Below are 16,455 nucleotides of genomic sequence, written 5' to 3'. Positions count from 1 at the left end.
CATACATTATCTTTATCATTAATCATATAAGTTATTTTCTAAAACTGTGATGATAATGTACAACCGACACCACATTGTTATACGATGTTAAAATAATTATTTTCATTGTATACTGCACTAGGTTTTGTTTTTCTTTTTGGCCTCCCACGAACGAAAACAATATCCGCAAAAGACGTGCGAATGGATCCGCTCTTAATTTTTATTTTCTCAGGGTAAACCCTTTTAATTATATGGTTTTTCTTTTTTTATTCGTCGTCGTGGTCATTAGTCCTTCCTTAACAAAGATGAATGAATCTATTTCTTAAACGTAGAGCGTTGGGGGAGGGGGGAGGGCGATTCTCTTTAATTATATAGTATCCATCCACCCTTACTTTGCTGCTGTGCAAACGAAAGCTAAATTCCCCCCTCCCCCCCGTAATTAACGAGAATTAAATGTTCAATTGTCATTAATCAATAAAACGCGAAAAAATCTGGAACAAGGTTTTAACTAGTTATATGCAATAATAATTTTGACATTTAAAATCTAAAAAAAAAATAGACAGCCTTTGGCAGTATCACTTTTATTTTTTATCGTAAACTGTTGGCATTTTCAAAAATCGTCAATTTTAATGACATATTGTCAGTGTTCGGTCAAGTTGCATAATTAGGTTTCATACTTTATTTAATTATTTTGGCAATTATTTTTTAGTTTTTTTTTGACAGTTATTAATTTTACACCAAAAATCAAAATTTAAGTTATTTAATAATAACAGATGGGTAAAAAAAGCAATTTTTCATTTAATGTTAGAATAGGTAAAAGTTATTAAAATTAAAAACAAAATATTTGCACTTAAAAAAAAAAAGTGATAATTCTAATAAATTATAGTTTGGGGAAAAAATATATAATTTAATTCAATAACCATTGCTTGATAACATAATATATGAAAATCATTTAAATGATTCTTATTAGATGAAATCGCATAATATAAATAATAAATATCTCAAATATTTGTGTTTAAATTATTATTACTTTTATATAGGGGGCTTCATTAATGTGTTTGTTGAGTGCAAGATTGCGAAACAATAAAATATGTATTTATTCTTTTTATGCAAATTCAATTTTTTTTTTTTAAACCTTTTAAATTATATTAGACGTGTTAAAAAATCTTCAATGTTTACATTACGAGAACAAACAAAATTAGTATTTGCAAGGTAGAAAGGAAAAACCTGAGCTGAAAAAAAATGTTAGGTAAACAGTGTATACAATGATTAACTTGTATATGTATATATGCAAAACTATACGAATATATTCGTTCACAAATATCTTTTAACATTTTGTTTTGATAAAAATCAAACTATTTTCCGTAAAGTATAATACATACAATGCAGTTATTTTGTTAAAAATGAGATATTTTATCACAATAATTCAAGAAGTCTATAGTAAGTATTTAAAATTTTTTTTTAAAACCGCTGGAATAGTAAATTAATAAACATGTATCACAATATCATACAAAAATTCTATGAAAGTTTCATATTATTTACATCACATTTCCTTATCTGCAATAAATCTATACAACTAACAGCAAGTGCGGAAAATTCAACCAATTTTTAACTTGTTAAGTCAATGGTAGAAAATATTTAAATTAATATTCTAAAGTTAAACATTACTTGTATTTTGTTGAACTTTTAACATATACAAGTTAAATATAATGAACATAACTTTTCTTAGTTAAAAACAGATACATGTTTCAAACTTTAAAATCCATTTTAAAACATAATCAGCGAATCGTATAAACTTTTATAGGTACACAAAAACAAAAAAATAATATAAACAATAGTAATTTGCAAACACTAATAATGTTAAGATATTTCATTCAGTGATAAGACTTTATAATACCAGGATATATTAATTATTTGGTTAGTTTATTCTTTATGAAGTCGCGAAACCAACGTTTCTTTAAACGCAGAAGAGTTTGGATGAAATGTTTATCTCTAGAAACATTTATATTTAAATTTTGTATAATATGTTAATTCGATCCTTATTGAGATCCAGAAATTATTCATTTAACCGGCCTAAAATGTAATATTATTTATTAACCATAAGTGTTTCCGATTATTATAATAACTTTTTTTTTTTTGGAAAAAAAAACAATGAATTGAACAAAATAATATATATTTTTTAAATATAAATGTCTATAATGCAAGGAAAAAAAAATTAACTAGAGAAGTACTTGGAAAGAGTAATTAGTTATTTAACTTAACTTAGACTTTTTAAATATTTTTTCACAGTCGTGATGAATAGTTATAATTTTTATATTAAAAAATTATGTATAATTAAAATAAGTAATACGTAATGTTAAAGTTTAAAATACTTAAATTAATATTTTGATTAAAGAGTATTAATAGTATTATAATAATCAAAACGCTTGTGATTATTAATTTATCGTGTAAAAAATGAGCATAATACTTATTTTTAAAATTTATTTTACAATCCTACTAGTTGCTATCTACGCGTTTTAAATATATTCCGTTAACATTAAATTAAAATATATTTAATTTTATATTTTAAACTGTTTTAAAACGTATAATGAAGTTTCATAAATTAAGAGTGGATACATGATAAGTTCTTATATACAGTTACCTTATCAAAAACTTAATATAATATGAAACCGGGTATAATATTTAAAAGGCATCGAATTAAACTAAAGAAAACTCATTCAAACTTTTAGTTTCTCAACTAAATAAAACAATTAAAAACAACTGTATACAGCTTAAGAACATTATAATTAATACAGAATAAGAAATTTACTTATTGGCACTAAGAATGGTGAAACATAACAAGAGGTCATTGTTTAAACTACCCAAATGATTGTCTATGTTTCATACCAACTATCTAGTAAACTATTCAAATATTAAGAATTAAATGACTTTCTTTGACTAATCATAATATATTATGACTAATTATAAAATATTATAAAAAAGAAGTGTTAGTCAACGGTTAATTAAAAAAAACGGTTATCTAATTTTTTTAAATAAAGCATATGGTATGCAAATCTTAATAAATATTTTTAAAAATGTACTAAATAATACTTATAAGAATATATTTTTTTAATTTACTCTGTAAAGCTAAATATTAATTATTTTCTAAATTAATTTTATTCAAAAAATGTAAAGTAATTATTAAAATATGCATTAAGACGGACGCTTTTTTGATCATATAAAATTTTTATTGTTTCTGTTTTTCGGCCCTTGGCGATATGCGCCGCCACATTGGTTGAAATATGTATTTTTTTATGCGGGGGAAGGATTCATCGTCAAAAATCATGGTAGGTCATACATCTGGAAGCCAGCGACGCCGTGCGATGTTTGACCACAGCACATATTATAGTGAGCAGGCCACTAAAATTAAATAGTATAAATTGTAAATAGCGAAAACTTAAGGAACTATTGATTTTGACGAAAGTGCTTTATATTATTTTTGTAACGCGGTTTTTAAAACTCAAACAGTTCTGTACAGAAACTCTAAATTATAAAATGGACGAAGATTAAACATTTGAAAAGTCATTCCTTTAATTTCAAAGGATTTCCTTGAAATCCCTCGGTAAACCTCAAAATAATGTCGAGGAAACAACTCCGATTCAAGAGGACGATACACCCGCATGTGTTGTCACCGTCCGACAAACGCAAAAGGCGCTAATTATTGTTAATTCTGAACAATCCATTTAATCCAGGTACGTCAGAGCGAGTTGACTATTACTGTCAAACATAGAAGCAAAAATATTATCTGATGTACATCGTAGGGTTTTTTTTTTATGCCAAACGTAAAAGTTCGGTAGGTATATTATCATGGAAGTTTCGGCGTGCGTAATAGTATTTTGGCCGATCCGCGACCACTAATTTACACGTATGATTTTAATAATAACATGTTCACTGTAAGAGCGAATAATATGTATAATAGTACGCTGAATCGGGTTTGTTTGTCGTTCGGGTGGGTTTCGATTGGGTCACACCCTTTCTTTTGTGAGTGTGCGTAGCATTTCAACGGCAACCAAAGGTAAAATTGATGGTCGGCGTATGAATTGATGTCAGCGTGACATCGGAGCAACCGCAAACAACAATGGTGAATTCAGTGACAAAACGAGTCAATGCTTATATATAGTGTGCACGTAGTAAGTATTAATGACGTATATATCAAAGTTTCACAGTATAATCAGTCTTCAATTGATCTATATGCGAGCAAGTCGTATGGGGTTAGAGTAGATTAATAATCATGTATAATATAATAATAATATAATATACATATAATGTATTATCCGACGGGCACGCGAGGTTAGCCGCAATTTAATAGGTACCTATTCGTATTTAATGTCGCCATTTAATTAATGCGATTTAATTTTAATACCAAACGTCATATGAAATCTTTTTTTTGTTTTTTTACTTGGAGTATTGCCTATGGTTTATATGATATAGGTTCTATTATAGAAAACGCGAAGGTTTATAAAACTAGTGTAATTCCGTTTTGTTCCATATAAATAAATTAATTGTAGCAGAAATTCATTTTTCCCAAGTGCCCTATTTAATGCCAATAAAATCTTAACAGTCTTAGAATCTTTGTTTCATCTCGTCAAGTCTTTGAAGCTAAAACATTGATATATTATGTGTTTTTAGTTTAGTTTTATATTTTTTTGCTCTAGGTACATTTTTTTTTTGTATTATTATCACTTTGCATATTCAGCTGTATTATGTGCCAATTATTATGAAATGTTTTTTCCTTGTTAAATGGCTTTGCCCGGTAATTTAAATAAATAAAACATATTGCATGTGTTAAATTCGCATCAACTTAAGTCGATCATCGAGTGCTGCTGCGCAGGTATACCTATAATGTTTGGAAATTTATTTTAACGACTTGGGTTAACTGTGTCGGAAAATTGTAGTGTCATTGATTGAACGATAAAGATATTATTCACTGTAAACTATACATAATCTCTCTACTCGGTGGAATAACAATATGGCGTGTCTAAGAATATTGGAATTTGTTTTTCCGCCATATACCTACACTTCAATTACCACTCGGGTACGCCATTTTAATGTAACAGCGAGGCATGCCGTCGAAGTGATCGTTTTATGTCCGTGTAGTTATCATTCTTTGGCGGATAAAGAAGTCGCGGTATTGCGAAAGTCTGCTGTCTTTATGACGCAATCAGTTTTGATTATACCACCCCAGTTTTCCCTACGCGCATTCTAAACGCCGTCGTTATGGAAAAACTGAGACCCCAGCAATGGATTTCTATTGTCTCCGAAAATTGCCACTCATTAAGGAACTAGGGTTGCGAATCGTATTGCAAATCGCAAAGCCATTCGACCGTGTGATAATAAATATAAATGCCATGCCAGAGGGCGAAATAATAATACGGTCGGTCGTAGCAGAAATCGTTGAACTTATTTTTTATGATTCTTAGTCGAATAATACACGCGTCGGTAATTATTAATGTCCATGATGGTTTTCAAAAAACCAAACTTTAGACAAATTCAGATTGTTAGTTTAGTAGACAATTATCTAGAAATAATGTATGTAGATTCTTTGATATTAAATTATTATGTTTACGGTGTAAATAAAAGTAAGCTCACTTAAAATGAAAATAAACAATAGTGAGTTTAATGAATTAATTGCCTTTTCGGTTATCAATAATATAGGTCTTGTGATGGACGACGAGCTGGTAAGATTTTCTCCGTTTTTATTGACTGCAATTTGAAATATACGTTGGACGCCTACGAGTTAATTAATAATACATCAAAACTAATATCACTATAGTCACTACGAATACCACTGCAGAATATTCTCTTATTTAAGATATTTTCTCAAATATTTAAGTAGGTATTAAAACTATTTTTATGTTTTAATTTTCGTCGTGCTATACGCGTGTCCATATTACATAAACAATACGCATAATACAATATATACCAGCCCCAAATTCACTTAAGCTCACATCAAGATACTCAAAAATCCTCTTTCATTCTACCAAGCCCTCAAAGACGAAAACACTGTTTCAATCGGTACATTTTTCTACAATATAAACTTAGGTGATTCAATATAAATAATGTATAATGGTACTTGTACTAAAATGAAATGTATATATAAATTTGTTCAGATGTAGGCTAAAAAACTGTGTTGTTGAAGCCTTATATAATAATAATAGTACTGCAGTTACACACATATTATACATATAGTATATACCTATATGTACTTATGTATGACGTACGCATGCTTATGTATTACGGCCTAAGTATGCAATGGTCACGATTGTTCATATTTATATTACCAATAGTGGTTTAATATTTACATATTAAAGTGAGTGCGCTTACCTAGAATAGAGACGCGTGACAAGAATTCTTCGTACATTTTCCTCTTTCGGATCGTCGAGCCCATGAGTATTCTCCTATAACTGTCTCGGTCCAAGCCCCAGAGCTTCATGTCAGTCTTAGCGCGTACCGTGGCGGCCCTCGGTGTACCGTGGATCAAAGCCAGCTCTCCGAAACTCCCACCTTCGCCGATCACCGTCACCAGTTCCGAATTAACGTACACCTAAAAGGCGAGAAAAATTGTTGAGAACGGGTACGAATGCAAACACGACGAAAGACATCGAATAATTGATGACAAACGGTCGAGTATAATAATAGTTAGCAGTGTACTATACGATGGGATATATCGTACCTCAACTTCGCCAACATCTATTACGTAAAAGTTGTCTCCCTCGTCACCCTGTTGAATAATAGATTCGCCCTGTAGAAACGTGACCTGGAACATTGCGTCGAAAATATCCGACCGCTCGTTCTCGTCCAGGTGAGAGAACAATATGTTCTTGGCGATCGCTTTCGATAAGGCCGCCATTGTTTTGTAATCTTTAGGCACTACCTGAAATGCATTGATGAAGAAATGATTATTAAAAGTATTCCTACTATAAATTACACTAAGAATTGGTGAATAACAACTATTAATACTAAAAAAAAAAAAAATATTATTCGCAGGTAGAAATATCTTAATACATTTTAACAAGAAAATAATGTTATTTTAATATATTATAGATTAGGTAATGGTAAATAATATTAGAAGTTGTACTGCAAATAATAAAATACAATACACATTTAGACTTAGATGTTCTAATAAAATAACGACTTTCACTTCATCTTTATCCAGCACGCATTATGTTTACTAAATGTTTAAAATTTTATAATATAAAGTATTACGAACACTAGGTATATAGCTATATTACAAACATTGTAACATGAAACATTACGTCACCTAACTTATATTTTATAAATTAATACATTTTTAAAAAGTATTTTCAAATCATGTGTACCCATTGTAGATAAAATTTACTAATAAAAAAACACAAACCAGATGAAAAAAATGCATACATTAATATATAATAATATACGTCATTAGGTACATTTATTTGTCAATGATCTATATCGCCCCGTTAAAAAAATGCACTAATTATTGAACTATAAAGTAATTCGTATGGATAATGAATATATTATCAATTGTGTACAAAAAATAACATTTTATTTGATAAAATAGCAACAGATCATTAACTTTTGAAGACAACCGCAGTCAACGGGAAACCCCGCCGCACAAATTGTTTTCTCTTAACTAAATACGTTTAATATTTTAAAACTGTTACAACTAAAAACTTTTTTTTTTATTTAAGAGCGTTTATAATTGGAAACCCAAGGTTTTTTAGTCCATTGTATAGTTTTCGCGAGTCCTTAAAATTTTATTATAGGTATTGTAGTTAATGTAGTTACAACTGACCGCTACAAGAGTAAATAATAACAGAAATATCGGTAAAAACAAAATATATAATACACATAAAAAAATAAACATATTTTTACATATAGATATGATGACGTACCGTGTAATTAACAATAAAGTTCATACACATTTGTCATTTTTGCAATATAATGTTCATTAGGGTGAAGAATAGAAAGCTGTTTAGTTAATTGTTTTTTTGTACATACTTTTTTTCTCAAATGGCAATGTTATCAAAGTAAACTCGCCTATTGTGCGTACAGTACAGATAGTTTCTAAAATATTAGTACCATTAAAGACAAAAAACATGTTTTGTGTAGCTGCCTACGTAACGTCATAATAAATTGTGAAAGCTTAGAGTCCACTACGGTAAAGGTTTACGAAAAAGAGGAAAAAAACGGAATAAAATAAGCCGAAATATAAAAAGTTTTTTTTTTATTCAGAACGCTATATAATACTAAGAGTTGGCATTTCTGTAGAATTGATGTGACATACTGACACTTTATACATGTTTTTAACGAGAACAAAACCATTTTTTACAACAATTTTACGCAGTGTGTGTTGATCAGTATATTATTATTAAATTTTAACTCTCTAGATGATAAAACTATACCAAACGGTCATGATATGTCATGCAGAATTTTCGTATGAACCTCACCGAAAAGCAACGTTCTTGACCGATTTACTATAAGAACGAAGAAAAAATAATATGATATAAACAATAACGACTAATTCATCAACATTATTTTAAACCAATCTCAAATGCAGTTCCTCTTGATATGCTTATGATTAAATTTAAAAAAATATATATAAATCATCAACAATTAACATGACGCACTCGTGTAAAACATATTGCATGATGAGAAATTCTTGTCAACGTGCAGTCAAAGATATGAAGAAATTGTTTAATTTAATTTAATCGTATATTGTTTTTTAGATGATTTAATTAGTTAGGTTGGAAATCAAAAATATACATTATTTACCATTGCATTATATTTTAAAGAGAATAATGTATTGTATTTATAAGGTAAATAAAATCATCGAGACATTTATATTGTTTCAAGAATAAGTCTAAACGAAGCCTTAAATATTTAACTATAGTTGATATTATTTGATACAATAGCAGTGAGGGAGGGGTTTTGAGTGGGTTGACATAAGTTTTTAACTCCAAGAAGTTTTAAAAATATGTGTAGGCGGATTATTGTACCTACGAAGTCGAAAGAATTAAAAATCTTAAATTTAGATATTTTCATTTATTTTTTGCTGTTAAATTTAAAATAAAAACAAATTAATTTGTCATTTAATTAAACAGCGTTTAAATATGATTTAGTTTTAATATAACGCTAGAATACTAACAGCATACTCAGTAATGTGACAGATCACATTACATGTTTTATTATTTATAGTTGAATTTTTAATTATAAAAAAATGATCAACATTTTAAAAATAAAAATGTGTCCCTTAATTTTTAATTCGTTCAAACAAATTTACCCCTGGTGGGTAACGTGAAAAATAAGGAAATTTATTTAATGTAGACAAAGATATGTGAACATATTCCATAGGTATAGTAATTGTGACAGTTATTTTAGAATAATGTGTATTCTCTTTGGCAAAATAATAAACTTAAATATGGCACAGAATTAAAATTTAAAAACGAACAATAGTGACAACGGATAAAAACAACTAAGTGCAGAACTTAGATAATATTCGAATCTTCAAATTTTAAAATAAATAGGTCTATATTTAGATTAATCTGGTGTGAACACTGTGAACTCTTGGTATGACAAAGCGGAATGTAAATTTGTTCATGTGTCGCACGCATGGATGGACAAAGATATACCAAAATTTTAAATTATGAATGACCGTCATAGTATTTACACATAATATTTTACTTTCATATTAATCATCGGTTTCGAATTATTTTAAAACTGAATAAAAGCAATTCATATTTATACTGACGTTAATCATAGATAATTCAATGCAGTTTATGAATTCAATATTGAGGATAAAGGTCAGAAATTTAAGTAATACAAAAGAGAATTACGAGTAGGTATTGAGTATTATATCTCTATACGAATATCGTATATTTTGCAGCAATTGAACGAGTGCAATACTTTCACTCTCAGAGTAAGATAATATATATATATGTAATAATACAAAATACCAGTCATCGTTGACCTTTGATATTACTTATCACGCGAATGGGTAATATTATAGAATATTAAATGAGGTTATAATAGCCAAGTATACCTATACCAACCAACGAGTTATTAATATACTAGTCACTGGCTAATAGATATAACCAGTATATTATAACATAATAATACGGCTAACCAAACATGATGATTTTAATAATTATTGATAAAAAGATTTCAAAAATACCGATAAAATAGATATTCCAATTAATCAGTTTTCATGATTTTTCTACGCGAGTATATAGCTCCCCTTCCATTCGACGTAATAATAATAATAATATACTTTCAGACGCAACACCGACTCCCGATAAATAACCTTGAGTAAGTAGTATAAAATCCTTCGTATATAGCCAGCAAATGGACAGCATTACGGACCTCTTAGGTTATTAATTATAACACATTAAAATGTTGAATAGAAAAAATTACATTCACGAATTCATTATGTTAACTGTTATACGACGTCGTCGTATACGAATAAGATTTTGAACGATGGGTTAACAAGATCGATAAAATTTTACGAGTGTTTATGTTGCAAAATTATTTATACTATATATTATGTGACGTATAAAGTTAATTTATATACGTTAAATACAGTAGTAAGAATAAATGAAACAAGTGAGATATCGCAATATATGGTCGACGTACCTGAATGGGCAGGTAATAAAACCAAAATAATTAATTTATCTCATAGTGCATTCATTTTTTTTTTTTTTTTTGTACAGCAACAAATATTTTTTTTTGTTCGCTGTGGCCAACGGTTTCTAAACACTTATTTTACAGCCACGATTCGCCCTAACACGCACTACAAATTATATATTAAATTATAATTTATTAAAAATGCGTTAGTCGAGTATATAATAATATACATCACACGATTATTCCCGAAGCGCGCCATCCTACCAAAGTCATTAATTTGACCGTCATCAGATGTTCATCTGCAGCTCAAATCCCTCGTGACAAAACAGATTCCGTTATTGCGAACGACATTATTGTAATAAAAAATACAGACGACGATTCCCTTTTTGTTTTTAAATGCATTTAAACATAATACTTTGAGACCACAACTCACTTTCTTGACATAGCTGGTGGCTTCTTCTTCGGAAACGTGCTCGGCCGATATGCCACCCCTTCGACGGATCGATTGTTGGACGTGACTTGCCGGACCCGACGTCGGCGCCGACTGGAAGAACTCGTCTGTTTCTCCGTGCTGGCTGTCGCTTCCTTGCTCTTGTTCCTGTGTGCAAAAAAAAGTTGAGAAAAAGTCAAACTTAAAAAAAAACAATACGCAATGTCCATTTTATTATGTTAATTTAGGGGCGGCAAGCAACATCGATGCTCTGAACAAATAATGGAAATACTAAAAACCTACGAAAATTTCCGTAAATTAATTAAAGTTTATGACTAGAAAACATTATATCTATGCACTATAAACATAATATATTTCAAAAATGATAGACTATACTTATACTTGCACCGTTTTTAAAACGAATAAAACATATTAATCGCCGATAAATCGGATTTTACGTACGAAAGACGAATATTGCTCGCCTAAATTATAAATACAATAACGAAGAGATATTATAGGCATATCAAACTCGTGACTTTTCTATAGAATTGTGAAACACAGTTAAAAATTATATAAACTTGGGAACAATTATCAAAAAAATGGCTTTCAAAATAAACACAACTTCTGTTTATAAATTCGGATTTCGATGAAACACATTTTTAGCAAGGAATGTATATCGTCTGAGTGTTAGGCGATGCTCACATATAGGAAAAGGTCATCATATTATTATCACCAGCATCCCGGAGGCTCAAATATTGTTATTATACTTAATTATACCGTAAGTATAGACTATAGGCACGAAGGACGCGGTAGCTTTAGTCCATTACGGGTTTAGGTATATTATGATCGTATAATTCAATGACATTAAAATATATTAATAGTGAGCAGTTCAATTAAAATGCCACACATGTCTTGTATGCCAGATAATATACCAATAAAATATGTTTACCTAATACGTATTAAATGGACATAAAAATAAACTAAAACAATAATGATAATGATAATAATAATATAATATTATAATATCCTCTATTATCTAACCACGTGACTCCCACGCTCGACAGGTGTACTATATAGTATAATATGATGCGTTTATTATGCTTTTAGCCGACTGACTGACATCAAACAAAAAACGTTTACCCTAAAATATTCGAGTCGATAAACAGTGCACTAAACATGTGTGAAAAGAGTCAAAGGGTTTAATGTATAATCGGTGTTACGCATAATCATCATACGTTCGTTAACTGAGGGAAAATATTTACGTCAAAACAAGTATTTAATTTTGTTTCGTTGTAATAAAATTATGTTGAAATATAATGGCTATATGTGTTACAAAGTAACTTTATTTTTTTTTCTTTATATATATATATATATATATATATATATATATATATATATATATGTATTTATACCATCATACGAGTACCCCTTCCTACTCTGTTATACCGTTTAATCTGGCGTTCAGTTAAATTCACAGTTGCAAAACATTATAGTTTATAACGATGAAACGTTATCATCCATTTTTAATGTTATTTCAAGTAAAATAATTACATAGGTACCTTATTCAGGTACGTTGAATTTTAAATGAGTAATCCTATGGAAAATTATGGATACGAAATTAATAACTATATACTTAATTCGTTCAACAGCGATTAGAAGCCGTTATGTTTTTATTAAAATATGCAAATCAACTAAATGTTTTGACATAAAGGTCATTTTTTTTTTGTTTTTTTGTCAGCGATTCTCTTACTGTTTAATAACTTGCAGCAAAACCTCGTTCGCACAATACAATGCCAGGATCAGAAAGATAATTTACATTTTAAATTAACAAACGTAGATAACCAATAAAAAAAAAAAATTCATTATTTTGAAATTGTACAAAAACCATCATGTCAAAATAACAAATCGGTTATTTTATAATATATAGTTGCATAAGCTCTTTGAAATGGTTTACTACCCGCAATAACAAAACTAACCCAGTAAAGTTTAACTACTTGTTTCTTTAAAAACATGCGTTTTTCATAAATCTACCGATTAGTTTTACGATATAAGACGGATTAAATTTTTCTAATATATACAGAATAGATACATAAAAACACTGCAGCCAACACCATCAACGACAACGCGAGATTAACTCCAAAAACGTAAACAAAAATAACCTCGAAATTCGAAGACCGTTTTCATGTTTTTTCTGTTCACGTATTTCTGTATTAATACTGTAAAAAACAAAACAAAAAAAAAACGAGCCGAGGAAAAACATATCCGACCGCTGAAATATTCATGCCTGAGTGTCGTACTCGATGTGAAAATAAGTAATGTGATCGCCGCTGGTCGATGGTGGCGAGGCGATAAATAACCCAAAATAAGGACCTGTATAAAAACGGGCCGGCACGGCTCGCCGGAATAGAGAGGCGAATCGAATATAAAATATATAACATAAAGGACTAGGAGGGGTGGAAAACGAAAAGGAAACGATCAGCCGGAGACGAACAAAAAAAAAAAAAAAAAAAAGGAAAAATAAGGACACGGTTTTGGCGGCCGTCACGAGAAATGCAATAACCAAATCGTCGCCCCGTGCGTTGCCGAGGTGACCGCCGACGAACAATATATTCTATATATTATTATTGTTATATACGCCCGTCCGTCGAGTGGAATTTCTGATCTCGAATTCGCACACGTTTTCGGGACGTGGGTTTATGATATAATATTTTGGCGTCGGGGCGGCACTGTGGTGTACCTATATAATAATATTATACGGATATATTAATGCGCGTTTATTGTATTACATACAGAGCGGACCGGGGTGTGTTTTCTCGTTTTAGGAAGGCCGAGGGTGAGCGCGCGCGTTATATTCTGGGGCGTACAGAATTTACGCCCTGTATAGACGCACGAATAGTGACGGAAAGATTGATGGCCAGCATAGCGGAAGGACCGCCGACATGGATTAATAGAGGAGTTGGGGGGGGGGGGGGAGAGAAGGGGTTGAGGCTGCGGCGACGATAAATAACATCAGTCATTCTTTTTTCGTAGCCAGCGACATTATTGTGTAACTGCAAATTGTACGCCACGGACGACCTTATCCCGCAAACTCCACCAAATTTCGGGAAATTTCTAAACAGTTTTGGAATAATATATTATTTATAAGTGGATATATTTTTGTGTTGTCGATATATTAATACTGCATTAGAGCTGCGTGATATAATATAATATTATAGATATATAAAGAAAAATCATCAGTGCGGTTTAACTCGTATGTAATATGGAACACAATTAATTATTATGTCAAATCGTCAAAACGTTTAAGAGACTTAAATAGGAAAAGTCGAGTCGGCAAGAATTGGAGTCGTTAACCTGCGGCTTACAGGTATAAAAAAAAAAAATTAAAATGATAATATTATCGATAAATGGTGAAATAATAACCGCGATATATCGGATTCGGCTCGGAGTGCGAGACCAGAGAGCTCTTTAATTTTTATTTCACATTATCGTAACTTTGTCGGCGTGTTTATCGTATAGTCAGTGCCGGCCCAAGATACGGACGAACCGGGCGGTTGCCCAGGGCGCTTTTAATGTACAAATATTTTATACATTTTAGCGAACCTAATATTTATTCAAATTGACAATAATATAGCTAAATGACTAAATTATCTATGACAGAATATTCTGTTATATATATTTTGTTTTATAGATTTTACTCCACTTTACAGTTTTTATTACCTATTATATTACAAATAATTAAAAAATAATATACAATGATGATATATTGATATATAATCATTAATTCGGGAAAACCAAAAAAGTATGTGTTACAGCCGATACGTTTATAAATTGTATCCAAATAAGTTTTGCAATCCTTTACCTATATCCATAAATATAAGAATTTAAAACAAAATATGTATAGGTAAGTATAAAAAGTATTAAATTTATTATGGAGCAAGGCGCCTATCAAAAAATTTCCCCGGGCGTCAAAATACCTTGGGCCGGCCATGCGTATAGTACGACGAAAAAAACCAAACGATCGTATTTGTTTACATATCATTTTGGACTCGCGCCAAATGCCTAAAGCGGCCTTGTAAGTATTTCGGTGATTAATGTCCTGCGCAAGGAGGATTTTGACCTGAAACACACTTGCGGTCCTCCCCTAAACAAAACAAGTCTGTTGTTAAAATGTTTCTTAGGACCGTTTTGCAGATATAATTGTTATTACACCGCAACTATTATTATTATATCGCCATCGTTTCGAAACGCTTTACGCCCCGGCGCCGGCGCCGGGGCACGGTGCGTGCGCGTCCATTACTCGGTCGAATTGTTTGTAATTTCGGCCTCGGAGGCACTTCCGGCCGTTTCGAGAGGAACGACCATACAGTTATACAATATTGTTATGATAATAATAATAATAATAATAATAATACATTGTGACCCAGTTTCCGAGAGTAAACGTGTCCCTGCTCCTCTCGAAGTCTTCAATTATAGCACTGCCGTTTTTGCAGAAAATCTGCGATCGATCGATTATACAAATATATATATTTATATATAATACATACATAGTAATATGATATCGTATACGTGATGCGTAAACTGTTTGACAAGGTGATGCACTTCACTCGAACCCCCCCCCCCCCATTCTCATTGTGTGCACATACAATATTATACCCTTGTCGGGCGCGTATTGCATACAATATAATATAGTATATTATACCATGGTACTTATAATATGTATACTAGATTTATATAACGCTGCTAGCAGTCGTGGCCACCAAGTGTAGCCATCCTCCCTCGGCCTTGTTATTATTGTGTATTTTTTCCCGATGAGTGATAAAAAAAAAAAAAACAGCGACATCATATCGAAGTCGAAACGCGATGACGGTACGAAAATTGAATTTTGTTATATGTGTGGCGGTGAAAGACACAATAATATTTAGCTATATTCTTAGAGATGGTATCGGTAGGTATAAAGCATCGCGATTATTCTGTAAAATTGCATGTATCAGAGTTACCAGCTGGTATCTGAAGTAGGAATCCATTTGATAGGTACCTACGTAGAAAAAAATTTAAATAAGCGTATAGCTTGTAAACGCTTATAATATTATACCATTGAGTTTGTAACAAACGATTGCCTTTAGAATTAAAAAAAAAATATATCGAAAACACGAATAATTAATATCTTTTAAAATATCTCAGTTAATTCGTAACGACTCAAAATGTCCAGAAACTGACGTTTATATCGATATAACTTCAATTTGGAATAATTGTTTAAAAATAAATCAAATCGTTAAATACACGACTACATAACTTGATGAATAATTGAGTTATTCGTCGTAACAAAATGTGATAATATTTCAATGACTAAATTTAGTTTATAATTATTATTATTTTGTAGGTAACAAACTAACAACGAATACCTT

General features: G+C 30.6%; 1 protein-coding gene across 2 annotated transcripts in view; it reads right to left on the bottom strand.

Annotated features, from left to right (window-relative positions):
- The window catches only part of LOC149054173 (cAMP-dependent protein kinase type I regulatory subunit-like), an 80,170-nt gene that overhangs the window by 12,600 nt on the left and 51,115 nt on the right, over positions 1 to 16,455 (bottom strand). For both annotated transcript variants that reach the window (XM_089230482.1, XM_089230483.1), the window contains exons 2-4: positions 11,054 to 11,218; positions 6,692 to 6,892; positions 6,343 to 6,562 (exon numbers count right to left, since the gene is read on the bottom strand). In XM_089230482.1, the coding sequence (XP_089086608.1) occupies positions 6,343 to 6,562; positions 6,692 to 6,892; positions 11,054 to 11,218 (586 nt within the window). The remainder of the gene's footprint in view (positions 1 to 6,342; positions 6,563 to 6,691; positions 6,893 to 11,053; positions 11,219 to 16,455) is intronic.

Source organism: Diuraphis noxia, unplaced genomic scaffold (genome assembly GCF_037042655.1).
Source record: "Diuraphis noxia isolate RWA-SAM2 unplaced genomic scaffold, SU_Dnox_SAM2 contig0009, whole genome shotgun sequence".
NCBI lineage: Eukaryota > Metazoa > Arthropoda > Insecta > Hemiptera > Aphididae > Diuraphis > Diuraphis noxia.
Note: the sequence above shows the minus strand (reverse complement) of the source record. Positions and strands in the feature narration are given on the sequence as shown.